General features: G+C 53.4%; 1 protein-coding gene across 1 annotated transcript in view; it reads right to left on the bottom strand.

Annotated features, from left to right (window-relative positions):
• The window catches only part of LOC132390356 (WD repeat-containing protein 26-like), a gene marked incomplete at its 5' end in the record, with an annotated part of 132,368 nt that extends 119,627 nt beyond the window's left edge, over positions 1 to 12,741 (bottom strand). The window contains 4 exons of the mRNA XM_059962962.1: positions 491 to 631; positions 5,757 to 5,895; positions 9,934 to 10,090; positions 12,507 to 12,741. Of these exons, the coding sequence (XP_059818945.1) occupies positions 491 to 631; positions 5,757 to 5,895; positions 9,934 to 10,090; positions 12,507 to 12,741 (672 nt within the window). The remainder of the gene's footprint in view (positions 1 to 490; positions 632 to 5,756; positions 5,896 to 9,933; positions 10,091 to 12,506) is intronic.
• Positions 12,742 to 13,714: the final 973 nt, after the last annotated feature.

Genomic DNA, 13,714 nt, shown 5'->3' with positions numbered 1-13,714 from the left:
AGATGAAATGATCAGCAGAAACAGCCTGTACAACAGAGTTTATCTATTCTATGTCAGTACAGTGGTGGCAATAAACCAGTTTACCACTTTTGGGCAAGACAGACACAAAATACCGGAGGAACTCAGCAGGTCAGGCAGCATGTATGGAGGGGAATAAACAGACAATGTTTCAAAGCAGGAGCCACCTTCCTCCTCACCTGGTCTCGCCTACTTGTACTCTCCCCCTGCCCCCTCTCCCCACCTCTTATCCTGCCTCTGCCCCTTCCTTACCGGACCTTGTGAAGGACCTCAGCTTGAAACATCTACTCTCCTCCACAGACCTCCAGCACTTTGAGTTTGCTGCTCAAGGTTTCCAGCATCTGCAGACTCTTGTGAATCTGTATAGGGTGGCTGGCCACTGACAACTAGAACCAGGGCTGATCGCACTCGTGACTCGACAGCTGGGGATTAGATGGTGGAGGTCCAGGACAACCTACCACATACAACGTACCTGCACGTGCCACAGCCAGAGTTCCGAACAATCATCGGGGCCACAGGCGATCAAGTAAGTGTCATCTGGACTCCACACCAGGTATGACACGCCGTAAGTGTGGCCTTCTAAAGTCTTCAGTAATTTCAGCTGGTGCGTGTCCTGAAAGACGAGTGGTACAATAAATGGTGAGATGGTTTATTTCAAGGGGAATAGAATACAAAAGGAAGGAGATAATGTTGAGTCTTTATAAGACACTAGTTAGGTAGTGTAGCAATGTGCTACACACAGCGCTGAAATGACGACACGCAGTCGGTAAGTTGTTTCGAGACTAGTTTATTCAAACTTCGCTGCGCTGGCATTTAATCCCTAGCACCCGCCCTCTCCGGGCGGAAATGGCGTCAGAGGTGCATTACCAAAGTCTCCCCTGGCGTGCTGGCTATTTGTGAGCCGGTTCGCTTGCGCAGAAAGTGGGTCACCACAGTAGCATTATTTAACAGTATTGTCAACAGTTTTGGGCCCCGTATCTCAGAAAGGATAAGTTGTCTTTGGAGAGAGTCATGAGGATGATTCCAGGAATGAAAGGGTTAGCATCCGAGGAATGTTTGGCAGTTCTGGGCCTGTACTCACTGGAATTTAGGAGATTGCGGGGTCATCTCATTGAAACCTACTGAATATTGAAAGGGATATGGATGTGGAGAGGATGTTTCCTATGGTGGGAGTAGCCAGAACTAAAAAATGCCTCAAAATTGAGGGGCAATCTTTAAGGACAGAGGTAAAGAGAATTTCTTTTAGACAGAGAGTAGTGAGTCTGGAATGCTCTGCCTCCGGCTGCGGTGGAGGCCAAGTCCGTGGGTATACTTAAGGTGTAGGTTGATCGTTTCCTGTCTGGTCAGGGCATCAAAGGACAGGGCGGGAGGGCAGGTGTATGGGGATGAGTGGGATCCAGGATCAGCCATGATGGGCTGAATGGCCAGGTTCTGCTCCTAGGTCCTACGGTTTTATGGGCCTGAACTGATCGGCAGGCCACATGCAGTAACACAGAAGCAGGGAGAAACCTAGCAGATCGTTTATCGCCGTTCGTCAGAACGCAAGTGTAAAGGGACTGAAATGATCATTACTCCGGACCCAGGGCAGCATGAAGAACAGTGTGCTGGACAGAGAGAAGGCTAGCTTACATACAGAGACCAAGTGCATGTACGTGAAGTGTTGCCAGCCCCAGGTGACTCTGACAGGATGTCGGAGAGCCGAGGTTGCACCGGTGTGGATGCTGTGTAACCTCTCCCCATGAAGCGGGGAGAGGGACAAACGGTCTGCCAGCAGGGTGGATGGGATGCTTCACGATATCGAGACGTTGCTGTATAAAAACCCTCGATGGTGCCGGTGACAGAGGGGGAAGCTGTGCAGTCTGGGATTTCAGCCTGTTTAATTGTTCCAGAGAGGGACAAACAGACAGAATGTGAAACTGCCACTCCAATCTGACTGCTGCTCAGGACAGGTGTGTGAGTGTGAGTGTGAGTGTGTGTGTGTGTGAGTGTGTGAGTGTGTGAGTGTGTGTGTGTGTGTGTGTGTGAGAGAGAGTGTGTGTGGGAGTGTGTGTGTGAGTGTGAGTGTGTGTGTGCGTGTGTGAGTGTGTGTGTGCGCGTGTGTGTGTGTGTGAGAGAGAGTGTGTGCGTGTGTGTGTGTGAGTGTGAGTGTGAGTGTGTGTGTGTGTGCGCGCGTGTGTGTGTGTGTGAGAGAGTGTGTGCGTGTGTGAGTGTGTGTGTGTGTGTGAGTGTGAGTGTGTGTGTGTGAGTGTGTGTGAGTGTGTGTGTGTGTGTGTGTGTGTGTGTGGACATACAGAGCAAAAACTCAAGCTTCAGCTTCATGTTAAAGATTCGCAAGATGTAAGAGAATTTAGAAACAGAGTGAACGAGTGGCTGGCCAAAGAGTGGAATTTTACAGAGAATGCGATGCCATCTGTGGTGAAGGATTGAAAAGTGCAGGAGAAACACCGAGTCCCATCACACACTCCCGGGGTCAGACACAGAGTGAATCTCCCTCCACACCATCCCACCACACACTCCCGGGGACAGACACAGAGTGACCCTCCCTCCACACCGTCCCATCACACACTCCCGGGGTCAGACACAGAGTGAATCTCCCTCCACACCGTCCCATCACACACTCCCGGGGTCAGACACAGAGTGAATCTCCCTCCACACCATCCCACCACACACTCCCGGGGACAGACACAGAGTGACTCTCCCTCCACACCGTCCCATCACACACTCTCGGGGTCAGACACAGAGTGACTCTCCCTCCACACCGTCCCATCACACACTCCCGGGGTCAGACACAGAGTGAATCTCCCTCCACACCATCCCATCACACACTCCCGGGGTCAGACACAGAGTGACCCTCCCTCCACACTGTCCCATCACACACTCCCGGGGTCAGACACACAGTGACCCTCCCTCCACACCGTCCCATCACACACTCCCGGGGTCAAACACAGAGTGACCCTCCCTCCACACCGTCCCATCACACACTACCGGGGTCAGACACAGAGTGAATCTCCCTCCACACCGTCCCATCACACACTCCCGGGGTCAGACACAGAGTGAATCTCCCTCCACACCGTCCCATCACACACTCCCGAGGTCAGACACAGAGTGACCCTCCCTCTACACCGTCCCATCACACACTCCCGGGGTCAGACACAGAGTGAATCTCCCTCCACACCATCCCATCACACACTCCCTGGGCCAGACACAGAGTGAATCTCCCTCCACACCGTCCCATCACACACTCCCGGGGTCAGACACAGAGTGACCCTCCCTCCACACCGTCCCATCACACACTCCCTGAGTCAGACACAGAGTGAAGCTCCCTCCACACCATCCCATCACACACTCCCTGGGTCAGACACAGAGTGAAGCTCCCTCCACACCGTCCCATCACACACTCCCTGGGTCAGACCCAGAGTGAATCTCTCTCCACACTGTCCCATCACACACTCCCGGGGTCAGACACAGAATGACGCTCCCTCCACACCGTCCCATCACACACTCCCAGGGTAAGACACAGAGTGACCCTCCCTCCACACCGTCCCATCACACAATCCCGGGTTCAGACACAGAGTGACCCTCCCTCCACACCGTCCTATCACACACTCCCGGGTTCAGACACAGAGTGACCCTCCCTCCACACCGTCCCATCACACACTCCCAGGGTCAGACACAGAGTGAATCTCCCTCAACACCGTCCCATCACATACTCTCGGGGTCAGACACAGAGTGACTCTCCCTCCACACCGTCCCATCACACACTCCCGGGGTCAGACACAGAGTGACCCTCCCTCCACACCGTCCCATCACACACTCCCGGGGTCAGTCACAGAGTGAATCTCCCTCCACACCGTCCCATCACACACTCCTGGGGTCAGACACAGAGTGACCCTCCCTCCATACCATCCCATCACACACTCCCGTGGTCAGACACAGAGTGACTCTCCCTCCACACCGTCCCATCACACTCTCCCGGGGTCAGACACAGAGTGAAGCACCCTCTACACCATTCCATCACACACTCCTGGGGTCAGACACAGAGTGAATCACCCTCAACACCATCCCATCACACACTCTCGGGGTCAGACACAGAGTGACTCTCCCTCCACACCGTCCCATCACACACTCCCGTGGTCAGACACAGAGTGACTCTCCCTCCACACCGTCCCATCACACTCTCCCGGGGTCAGACACAGAGTGAAGCACCCTCTACACCGTTCCATCACACACTCCCTGGGTCAGACACAGAGTGACCCTCCCTCCACACCGTCCCATCGCACACCCCCGGGGTCAGGCACAGAGTGAATCTCCCTCCACACCGTTCCATCACACACTCCCTGGGTCAGACACAGAGTGACCCTCCCTCCACACCGCCCCATCACACACTCCCGGGGTCAGACACAGAGTGACCCTCCCTCCACACCGTCCCATCACACACCCCTGGGATCAGACACAGAGTGAATCTCCCTCCAAACCGTCCCATCACACACTCCCGGGGTCAGACACAGAGTGACCCTCCCTTCACACCATCCCATCACACACTCCCGGAGTCAGACACAGAGTGAATCGCCCTCCACACCGTCCCATCACACAGTCCCGAGGTCAGACACAGAGTGACCCTCCCTCCACACCATCCCATCACACACCCCCGGGGTCAGGCACAGAGTGAATCTCCCTCCACACCGTTCCATCACACACTCCCGTGGTCAGACACAGAGTGACTCTCCCTCCACACCGTCCCATCACACACTCCCGGGGTCAGACACAGAGTGAAGCTCCCTCCACACCGTCCCATCACACACTCCTGGGGTCAGACACAGAGTGAATCTCCCTCCACACCGTCCCATCACACACTCCCGGGGTCAGACACAGAGTGACCCTGCCTCCACACCATCCCATCACACTCTCCCATGGTCAGACACAGAGTGAAGCTCCCTCCACACCGTCCCATCACACACTCCCGGGGTCAGACACAGAGTGACTCTCCCTCTACACCGTCCCATCACACACTCCCTGGGCCAGACACAGAGTGAATCTCCCTCCACACCGTCCCATCACACACTCCCTGGGCCAGACACAGAGTGAATCTCCCTCCACACCGTCCCATCACACACTCCCGGGGTCAGACACAGAGTGACCCTGCCTCCACACCATCCCATCACACTCTCCCATGGTCAGACACAGAGTGAAGCTCCCTCCACACCGTCCCATCACACACTCCCGGGGTCAGACACAGAGTGACTCTCCCTCTACACCGTCCCATCACACACTCCCGGGGTCAGACAGAGAGTGAATCTCCCTCCACAGCGTCCCATCACACACTCCCGGGGTCAGACACAGAGTGACCCTCCCTCCACACCGTCCCACCACACACTCCCGGGGTCAGACACAGAGTGACCCTCCCTCCACACCGTCCCATCACACACTCCTGGGATCAGACACAGAGTGAATCTCCCTCCACACCGTCCCATCACACACTCCTGGGATCAGACACAGAGTGACCCTCCCTCCACACCGTCTCATCACACACTCCCTGGGTCAGACACAGAGTGAATCTCCCTCCACACCGTCCCATCACACTCTCCCATGGTCAGACACAGAGTGACCCTCCCTCCACACCGTCCCATCACACACTCCTGGGATCAGACACAGACTCCCAGGCCATGGAATAACACTCTTGGGAGTCGGTGGTGATTCAAAGCGCTCCCGGTGTTTGAGGAAGAAGAATCGGGACTCACCGGGTCCACTTGCCAGATGATGACAGCGTTGTCCTTGGACCCTGTTGCCAGCTTTGTGCTGTCATTGGAGAACTTGCAGAACCACACCTCGTTGCAGTGCTCGGTCAGGATCTGACGGGTATAGCAAGGAAACTGCTTCCTGTGGGAGCAGAACACAGAACTGGGTGTACACGGCAGAGGGTTTCAGACCAGCTCCCTTCGCTGCCCTTGCACCAGCATCTATTTGATCTCTGCTGCACACTTGCTGTGAAGCTACAGCGCAGAAACAGGCCTTTCGGCCCATCTCATCTGTACAGGCCCGGTTCCAACTCCCTGCACCTGGACCACAGTCCTCCATCTGTGTACATCCCCAAACTTCTGTTAAACATGAAATCGAGCCTGCATTCTTTCACTGCTTGCTCTGGCAGGTCACACCACACTCTCACCACTGTCAGAGTCAACAAGTTCCCCTCAGACTCCTTTAAACATTTCACCTGTCACCCTCCAGTTCTCATCCCAGCCTGCATGCATTTTCCTTACCTCGACTCTTTGTAATTTTGTACTGCTCTACGTGTAAGATTGCCCTGATTCTCCTGCAGCCCAGTGAAAAGTCTTAACCTGGTCACCTTTTCCCATGAACTGCAGATGACACTCTCGCACACTTCCTCCGTACTCTTTAAATCTTATTTACATCCTTCCATAGGCCACCAAAACTGCACAGTCCTCCAGTTGACCCCATTATCAAAACTATTAAATACAGCAGATGATAACCAACGATGGTAGCAGGAATGGTCGTGACCCCAGCTGGTAACCATCCATAACAAATCCCAGCCATCAACCAACAGGCCCGGCACGATCAGCCCCCACCCCAGACTCTTCCCTCACACAAAGAAACGTTGTTAAAACTCTTCCCCAACACTGGCTTCCTGACTCCACTTCCTGCTGTCCAAACAAAATGGAACCTGCGTGGCCTGATGAAAGGACTCCACCCGAAAGCTCGACCGTCCCTCTGCCTCCACAGACGCTGACTGGCCTGATGCAGGGACTCCACCCGAAAGCTCGACCGTCCCTCTGCCTCCACAGACGCTGACTGGCCTGATGCAGGGACTCCACCCGAAAGTTCGACCGTCCCTTTGCCTCCACAGACGCTGACTGGCCTGATGCAGGGACTCCACCCGAAAGTTCGACCGTCCCTCTGCCTCCACAGACGCTGACTGGCCTGATGCAGGGACTCCACCCGAAAGCTCGACCGTCCCTCTGCCTCCACAGACGCTGACTGGCCTGATGCAGGGACTCCACCCGAAAGCTCGACCGTCCCTCTGCCTCCACAGACGCTGACTGGCCTGATGCAGGGACTCCACCCGAAAGCTCGACCATCCCTCTGCCTCCACACATGCTGCCCAACTCACTGGGCTCCTCCAGCAGTTATTTTCTGCCTGTAAAACTTGCTACACACTTGCCCACCAGTCAGGTACCCCATTGCTGTAATTTAGACACAGACCCCACACTGTGTCCCTTCATCTCTCTCCATAGATGCTGAGTATTTGCAGTGTTCTCTGGGGTATTTCAGATTTCCAGAGGGAAACTCGCGCAGTGGGCTCTGGGGTTGATGGGGCACTCACAGGCGTTCTGGTTACCGCACTGTCCAGGCGCGTTTCCGTCACACTGAGAAAGCTTCACTGTCACCAACACACAGGTATGCTGTGAAATTTGTTGTTCTGCAGCGACTGTACAGTGCTTGACGTAATAAACCTTCAGTTACAGAAAGCAGTATGTACAGAAAATAGAAATTACACTAATCTGTATCCAGAGAGAAACACAGCACTGTGCAAAAATCTGAGGCACATACTGTATGTAGCTCAGCGGCCGAAGATGTCTGCACAGTAACATAGTAATTTTATCATCTGCACTGTACCGCTACAAGAAATCCAGTTCCTTGCAGATGTCAGTGACAATAAACCCGGTTCTGATATGGGTCTCTATCGAGGACTGAGAGGTAATGGTATCTAGGTCACCTAATACTGAATGGACGCATACCATAAGACCTAGCAGCAGAATTAGGCCATTCAGTCCATTGTGTTTGTTCTGCATCCATCTTGGCTGATTTATTATCTCTCTGTACCCTATCACATCCTTCTCCCATGATGATCAAGGACCTTTAAATATACCCAATGACTTGGCCTCCACCATTGTCCATGGCAACAAAGTCCACAGATTGACCATCCTCCGGCTAAATAAATCCCTCTGTTCTAAAGGGATATCCTTCCCTACAGAGGCTTTGCACACTAGTCCTAGACTCCCCCACTATAGAAAACATCCTCTCCACATCCACTCTATCTGTGTCCTCTGGTCCTAGACTCCCCCACTATAGGAAACATCCTCTCCACATCCACTCGATCTGTGCCCTCTGGTCCTAGACTCCCCCACTATAGGAAACATCCTCTCCACATCCACTCTATCTGTGTCCTCTGGTCCTAGACTCCCCCACTATAGGAAACATCCTCTCCATATCCATTCTATCTGTGTCCTCTGGTCCTAGACTCCCCCACTATAGGAAACATCCTCTCCACATCCACTCGATCTGTGTCCTCTGGTCCTAGACTCCCCCACTATAGGAAACATCCTCTCCACATCCACTCGATCTGTGTCCTCTGGTCCTAGACTCCCCCACTATAGGAAACATCCTCTCCACATCCACTCTATCAGTGTCCTCTGGTCCTAGACTCCCCCACTATAGGAAACATCCACTCCACATCCACTCGATCTGTGTCCTCTGGTCCTAGACTCCCCACTATAGGAAACAGCTTCTCCACATCCACTCTATCAGTGTCCTCTGGTCCTAGACTCCCCCACTATAGGAAACATCCTCTCCACATCCACTCGATCTGTGTCCTCTGGTCCTAGACTCCCCCACTATAGGAAACATCCTCTCCACATCCACTCTATCTGTGTCCTCTGGTTCTAGACTCCCCCACTATAGGAAACATCCTCTCCACATCCACTCGATCTGTGCCCTCTGGTCCTAGACTCCCCCACTATAGGAAACATCCTCTCCACATCCACTCTATCTGTGTCCTCTGGTCCTAGACTCCCCCACTATAGGAAACATCCTCTCCATATCCATTCTATCTGTGTCCTCTGGTCCTAGACTTCCCCACTATAGGAAACATCCTCTCCACATCCACTCTATCTGTGTCCTCTGATCCTAGACTCCCCCACTATAGGAAACATCCTCTCCACATCCACTCGATCTGTGTCCTCTGGTCCTAGACTCCCCCACTATAGGAAACATCCTCTCCACATCCACTCGATCTGTGTCCTCTGGTCCTAGACTCCCCCACTATAGGAAACATCCTCTCCACATCCACTCTATCAGTGTCCTCTGGTCCTAGACTCCCCCACTATAGGAAACATCCTCTCCACATCCACTCGATCTGTGTCCTCTGGTCCTAGACTCCCCACTATAGGAAACAGCTTCTCCACATCCACTCTATCAGTGTCCTCTGGTCCTAGACTCCCCCACTATAGGAAACATCCTCTCCACATCCACTCGATCTGTGTCCTCTGGTCCTAGACTCCCCCACTATAGGAAACATCCTCTCCACATCCACTCTATCTGTGTCCTCTGGTCCTAGACTCCCCCACTATAGGAAACATCCTCTCCACATCCACTCGATCTGTGCCCTCTGGTCCTAGACTCCCCCACTATAGGAAACATCCTCTCCACATCCACTCGATCTGTGTCCTCTGGTCCTAGACTCCCCCACTATAGGAAACATCCTCTCCACATCCACTCTATCAGTGTCCTCTGGTCCTAGACTCCCCCACTATAGGAAACATCCTCTCCACATCCGCTCTATCTGTGTCCTCTGGTCCTAGACTCCCCCACTATAGGAAACATCCTCTCCACATCCGCTCTATCTGTAAGTGTATCTCTATCTCTATCTAAACATCACTCGACCCATCTTCCCCTTTTCCCAACCATGATTCCCCTCTCCCTGCCCCCTTTCCACTCTCAGTCCACAATAGAGACCCACATCAGAATCAGATTTATCATAACTCACATCTGTCATGAAATTTGTTGTTTTTTCCAAATTTCCCGACATGCTGTGGTGATGTCAAAGTGACAGGTCAGTGAGCTGAGGTGACGGAGGACGAGGCAGGGTTCGAGCCTCCCCTGACACCCGCTCATTCTCACCTGCTGCAGGCGTGGTCCATCAACAGCGAGACGGAGTCCAGGTTGGTGTCGGCTTTGGTGTTGTGGTAGAGACAGCGGTCCCTCTGCAGCTCCACGGCCTGCCGGAGCAGCGTCTGTAGGCGGCGGGGAGGCAGCATCACGGAGGGCGGCAGGTACGCTGAGGGAACACGGAAAGCAGTCCGTTCAGCTCTCCACTGCCGTCTAAACGCACGTGGCTTCAAGGCCAAATTACTGGGTTCGAGGTGAGGGAAAGCGTGCGGTGGGAGGAGAGGGTGGGCAGTAGGTGCCGTAGAAGATGCGGCTGGTGAGAGGGAGAGGTATGACTGCTGAGAGAGGGAGAGGATGTACGGCGACAGAGACTTGGAGAAAGAGAGATTTTGTGTGACACTGTGAGCAGAATTTTGAAAGGGGGACAGGGAGAGTCTGTGTGAGAGAGATTTTGAGAGGGAGAGGACGTGTGTGTGTGTGTGTGTGTGTGTGAGAGAGAGAGGGAGAGAGATCGAGAGAGACTGTGAGAAAGATTTGGTGAGACAGAAAGAGAGAGACGACAGAAAGAGAGAGAGAGAGAGAGGGACAGAGAGAGAGGGAGGGGGGAGAGGGGCGGGAGAGAGAGAGAGAGAGAGAGAGAGAAAGACACACACACACACACACACACACACACACACACAGACAGAGAGAGACATGCCAAGGGGGATGGAAGGGCAGAGAGACTGTGTGGAGAGAATGATTTTGAGAGGAGAGCGGAAGAAAGAGGAGTATGACTGGGGAGAGAGGGGAAAGGGAGGGAAATGGACAATAAGGAGGAATGGCATGCAGTGGGAAGGTGGGGGTGGGAAGGGAGACTGGAACAAGGGTACAGTGAATTGTAATGTACCAAGGACCATCATTCTGCCATCTGAAAGGAGGGGAGATATCTACAATGGAGTCTCCCACCCCCCCGCATATCCGAACTGTCTCATACCACAGTGGACTCCTGTCAGTGCTGGGCTGGGGCTGGGGCATGCTCCCTGTCTGTACAGCTGGAACACAACTAGAAATGACTAATACCGGGGCATCACTATAATGTTGCTGGAGGAGAATACAAGGGGAATGTCAGGTTGTTACACGGAGAGTGGTGAGTGTGATAACAGGGACAAGCTCCCACTACCTATTACACGCTCTCAATGGCGTGCGTCTCGAACAGCCTCTGACAACCCAGTCCAGCTCCCGGCCTTCTCGTGTGGCTCAGCTACTGAGCCCAGTGGCACCGTTTCTACTGACAGGAGAAAGGGGAGAGGCGGGTTACCGGTGCCTTAAATCCAGTCGCTTCGGACAGATGGGACTCATCTCGGACAAGGAAATCTCTGATCTCAAACCCCCACTGCTTTGAGGCTATATTTGCTCACGGGCAAGGCTTCTGGAGTAAACACTGAGGGAAATATCTGGAGCTGGACTCCCTGAGGAGTTCAATGCTGACTGGAAATCCCCGTTGTGCTGCAGGTCTCCGCCGTTCAGCAGACTCGCGGTGAGGGGGAGCTGCCACAGGGGCAATGCTTGCTCTCCACGGCGTACTGGCCTGGCCTGCCGGCTCTCAGTGTCCACGGTTAACCCTGACTGGTGGGTGCGTGGAACGTCCCGCGAAGGGTGGCAGTAGAGGCAGATAGGCGCGTGGGCGATGGGTGGTTAAGCAGGAGGGAAGGGCCAGGTTGATACTAGAGTTGGTTAAGAGGTCGCAGCAACATTGTGCCACGGGGCCTGCACTCGGCTGTAATGCCCAAAAGGTTTAAACTGTTATCACGTGCACTGAGACACAGTAAAAACCTTTGCTTGTTGACCATCCAGACAGATCACTCCACACACGTCCATCAAGATAGTGAAGAGAAAACACTTTCTGATGATCGCAGCTGATTCTATGCCACCCTGCTCTGCCACTTCTCCATCTTTCAACTGTCTATTTGCCCCACTCTAAACCCAACTACTGGTGCAGCAAAGCGAGGGTTAAGGATCGCATGCAGTCAGGCCAGGTACGGCAGATCCCCAAGGGCACAGCTTCCCTTTGCTCAGCCGGGGACCGGAGCCATTTGGCACACGGACGCCAGATGACGATGCAAATGAAAGATTCTCGGGGTCAGTTACTTTGCTAATTCTGAGGTGTTATTGGCCTTTACACAGAGATTCTACTGGCTACTAATACCAGCACTGCTGTGTGATTGGTGATTGATTACGCAAATAAGGAACGTGATCATACACAAGGTTGCCAATGGGTCAATATTGGTACCCAGCCAGATTAAAAATAGCCCTTTGTACCATTCTGTCCAGAATTCGTCACAGTGTGGTTCATGATAAAGTGCGGTTGAGGAAGCAGAGAGTTCTCGAGAGTCCAGTTATTCGAGCTTCTCTGAACGGAGAAATTTCTATAGAATTCGGTTTTAAATGACCGGTCCCTAATCGTGCAATTCTGTCCACCTTGTTCGAGGCTCTCCTGCTGGTGAAAACGTCCCAACACCAGCCCTGTCAAGCCCTCTTTGAATGCTTGAATAAGATCCGCCCCCCCCCCCCCCCCCCCCCCCAACACTGTTCCCTTGAAGACTTACTGTGAAGCTTGTCCAGGAGTTTGGTTCGCGAAGCACTGCCCTTGCCCTCCCACTCCGCCTTGGCTCGGAGATCATTCGCGTCACTGCACATCAGGTACCTGTCAGGGTGGCGGGAGAGGCAGATACGTTTAGGAGACTCTTTTAGAATTCCCCGAGGAAATAAAAAGCGGGATATACAAAGGAGAATCTGTGGATGTTGATTACGTGGATTTTCAGAAGGCCTTTGACAAGGTGCTGCTTAACAAGATCCCATGGTATTACCGGACAGAGCAGTGGCTGACTGGCAGGAGGCAAAGAGTGGCAACAAAGGAAACCTTTTCTGATTTGCTGCCGGAGGCTAGTGCTGCTCCACAAGGGTCGGTGCTCAGACCAATTCTTTTACGTTACACGTCAATGATTAGATGATGGAATTGATGGCCTTGTAGCCAAACTTCAGGATGACACGAAGACAGGAAATGTTGAGGAGGCTAGAGACTTAGATTAGGAGAATGGACAAATAAGTGGCAGATGGAATACAGTGTTGGGACGAGTACGGTCATGCACGTTGGTAGAAGGAATTAAAGGGAAGACTATTTTCTAAAGAGGGAGAAAACTCAAAAATCAAAGGTGCTAAAGAAATCGGACGTCCTCTTGCAGGATTCCCTGAAGGTTAACGTGCAGGTTGACTGAGTGATGAAGAAGGCAAGTGAAATGTGAGCATTCATTTTGAGAGGACTAGACTATAAAAACAAAGATGAGGCCTCACTCGGGGGAATCGCGAGCAGTTTTGGGACCTGGTCTAAGACCTTGCGGCCTCACTCGGGGGAATCGCGAGCAGTTTTGGGACCTGGTCTAAGACCTTGCGGTCTCACTCGGGGAATCGCGAGCAGGTTTGGGACCTGGTCTAAGACCTTGCGGCCTCACTCGGGGGAATCGCGAGCAGTTTTGGGACCTGGTCTAAGACCTTGCGGCCTCACTCGGGGGAATCGCGAGCAGGTTTGGGACCTGGTCTAAGACCTTGCGGCCTCACTCGGGGGAATCGCGAGCAGGTTTGGGACCTGGTCTAAGACCTTGCGGCCTCATTCGGGGGAATCGCGAGCAGGTTTGGGACCTGGTCTAAGGCCTTGCGGCCTCACTCGGGGGAATCGCGAGCAGGTTTGGGACCTGGTCTAAGGCCTTGCGGCCTCACTCGGGGGAATCGCGAGCAGGTTTGGGACCTGGTCTAAGAC

Source organism: Hypanus sabinus, unplaced genomic scaffold (assembly GCF_030144855.1).
Source record: "Hypanus sabinus isolate sHypSab1 unplaced genomic scaffold, sHypSab1.hap1 scaffold_878, whole genome shotgun sequence".
Taxonomy (NCBI): domain Eukaryota; kingdom Metazoa; phylum Chordata; class Chondrichthyes; order Myliobatiformes; family Dasyatidae; genus Hypanus; species Hypanus sabinus.
Note: the sequence above shows the minus strand (reverse complement) of the source record. Positions and strands in the feature narration are given on the sequence as shown.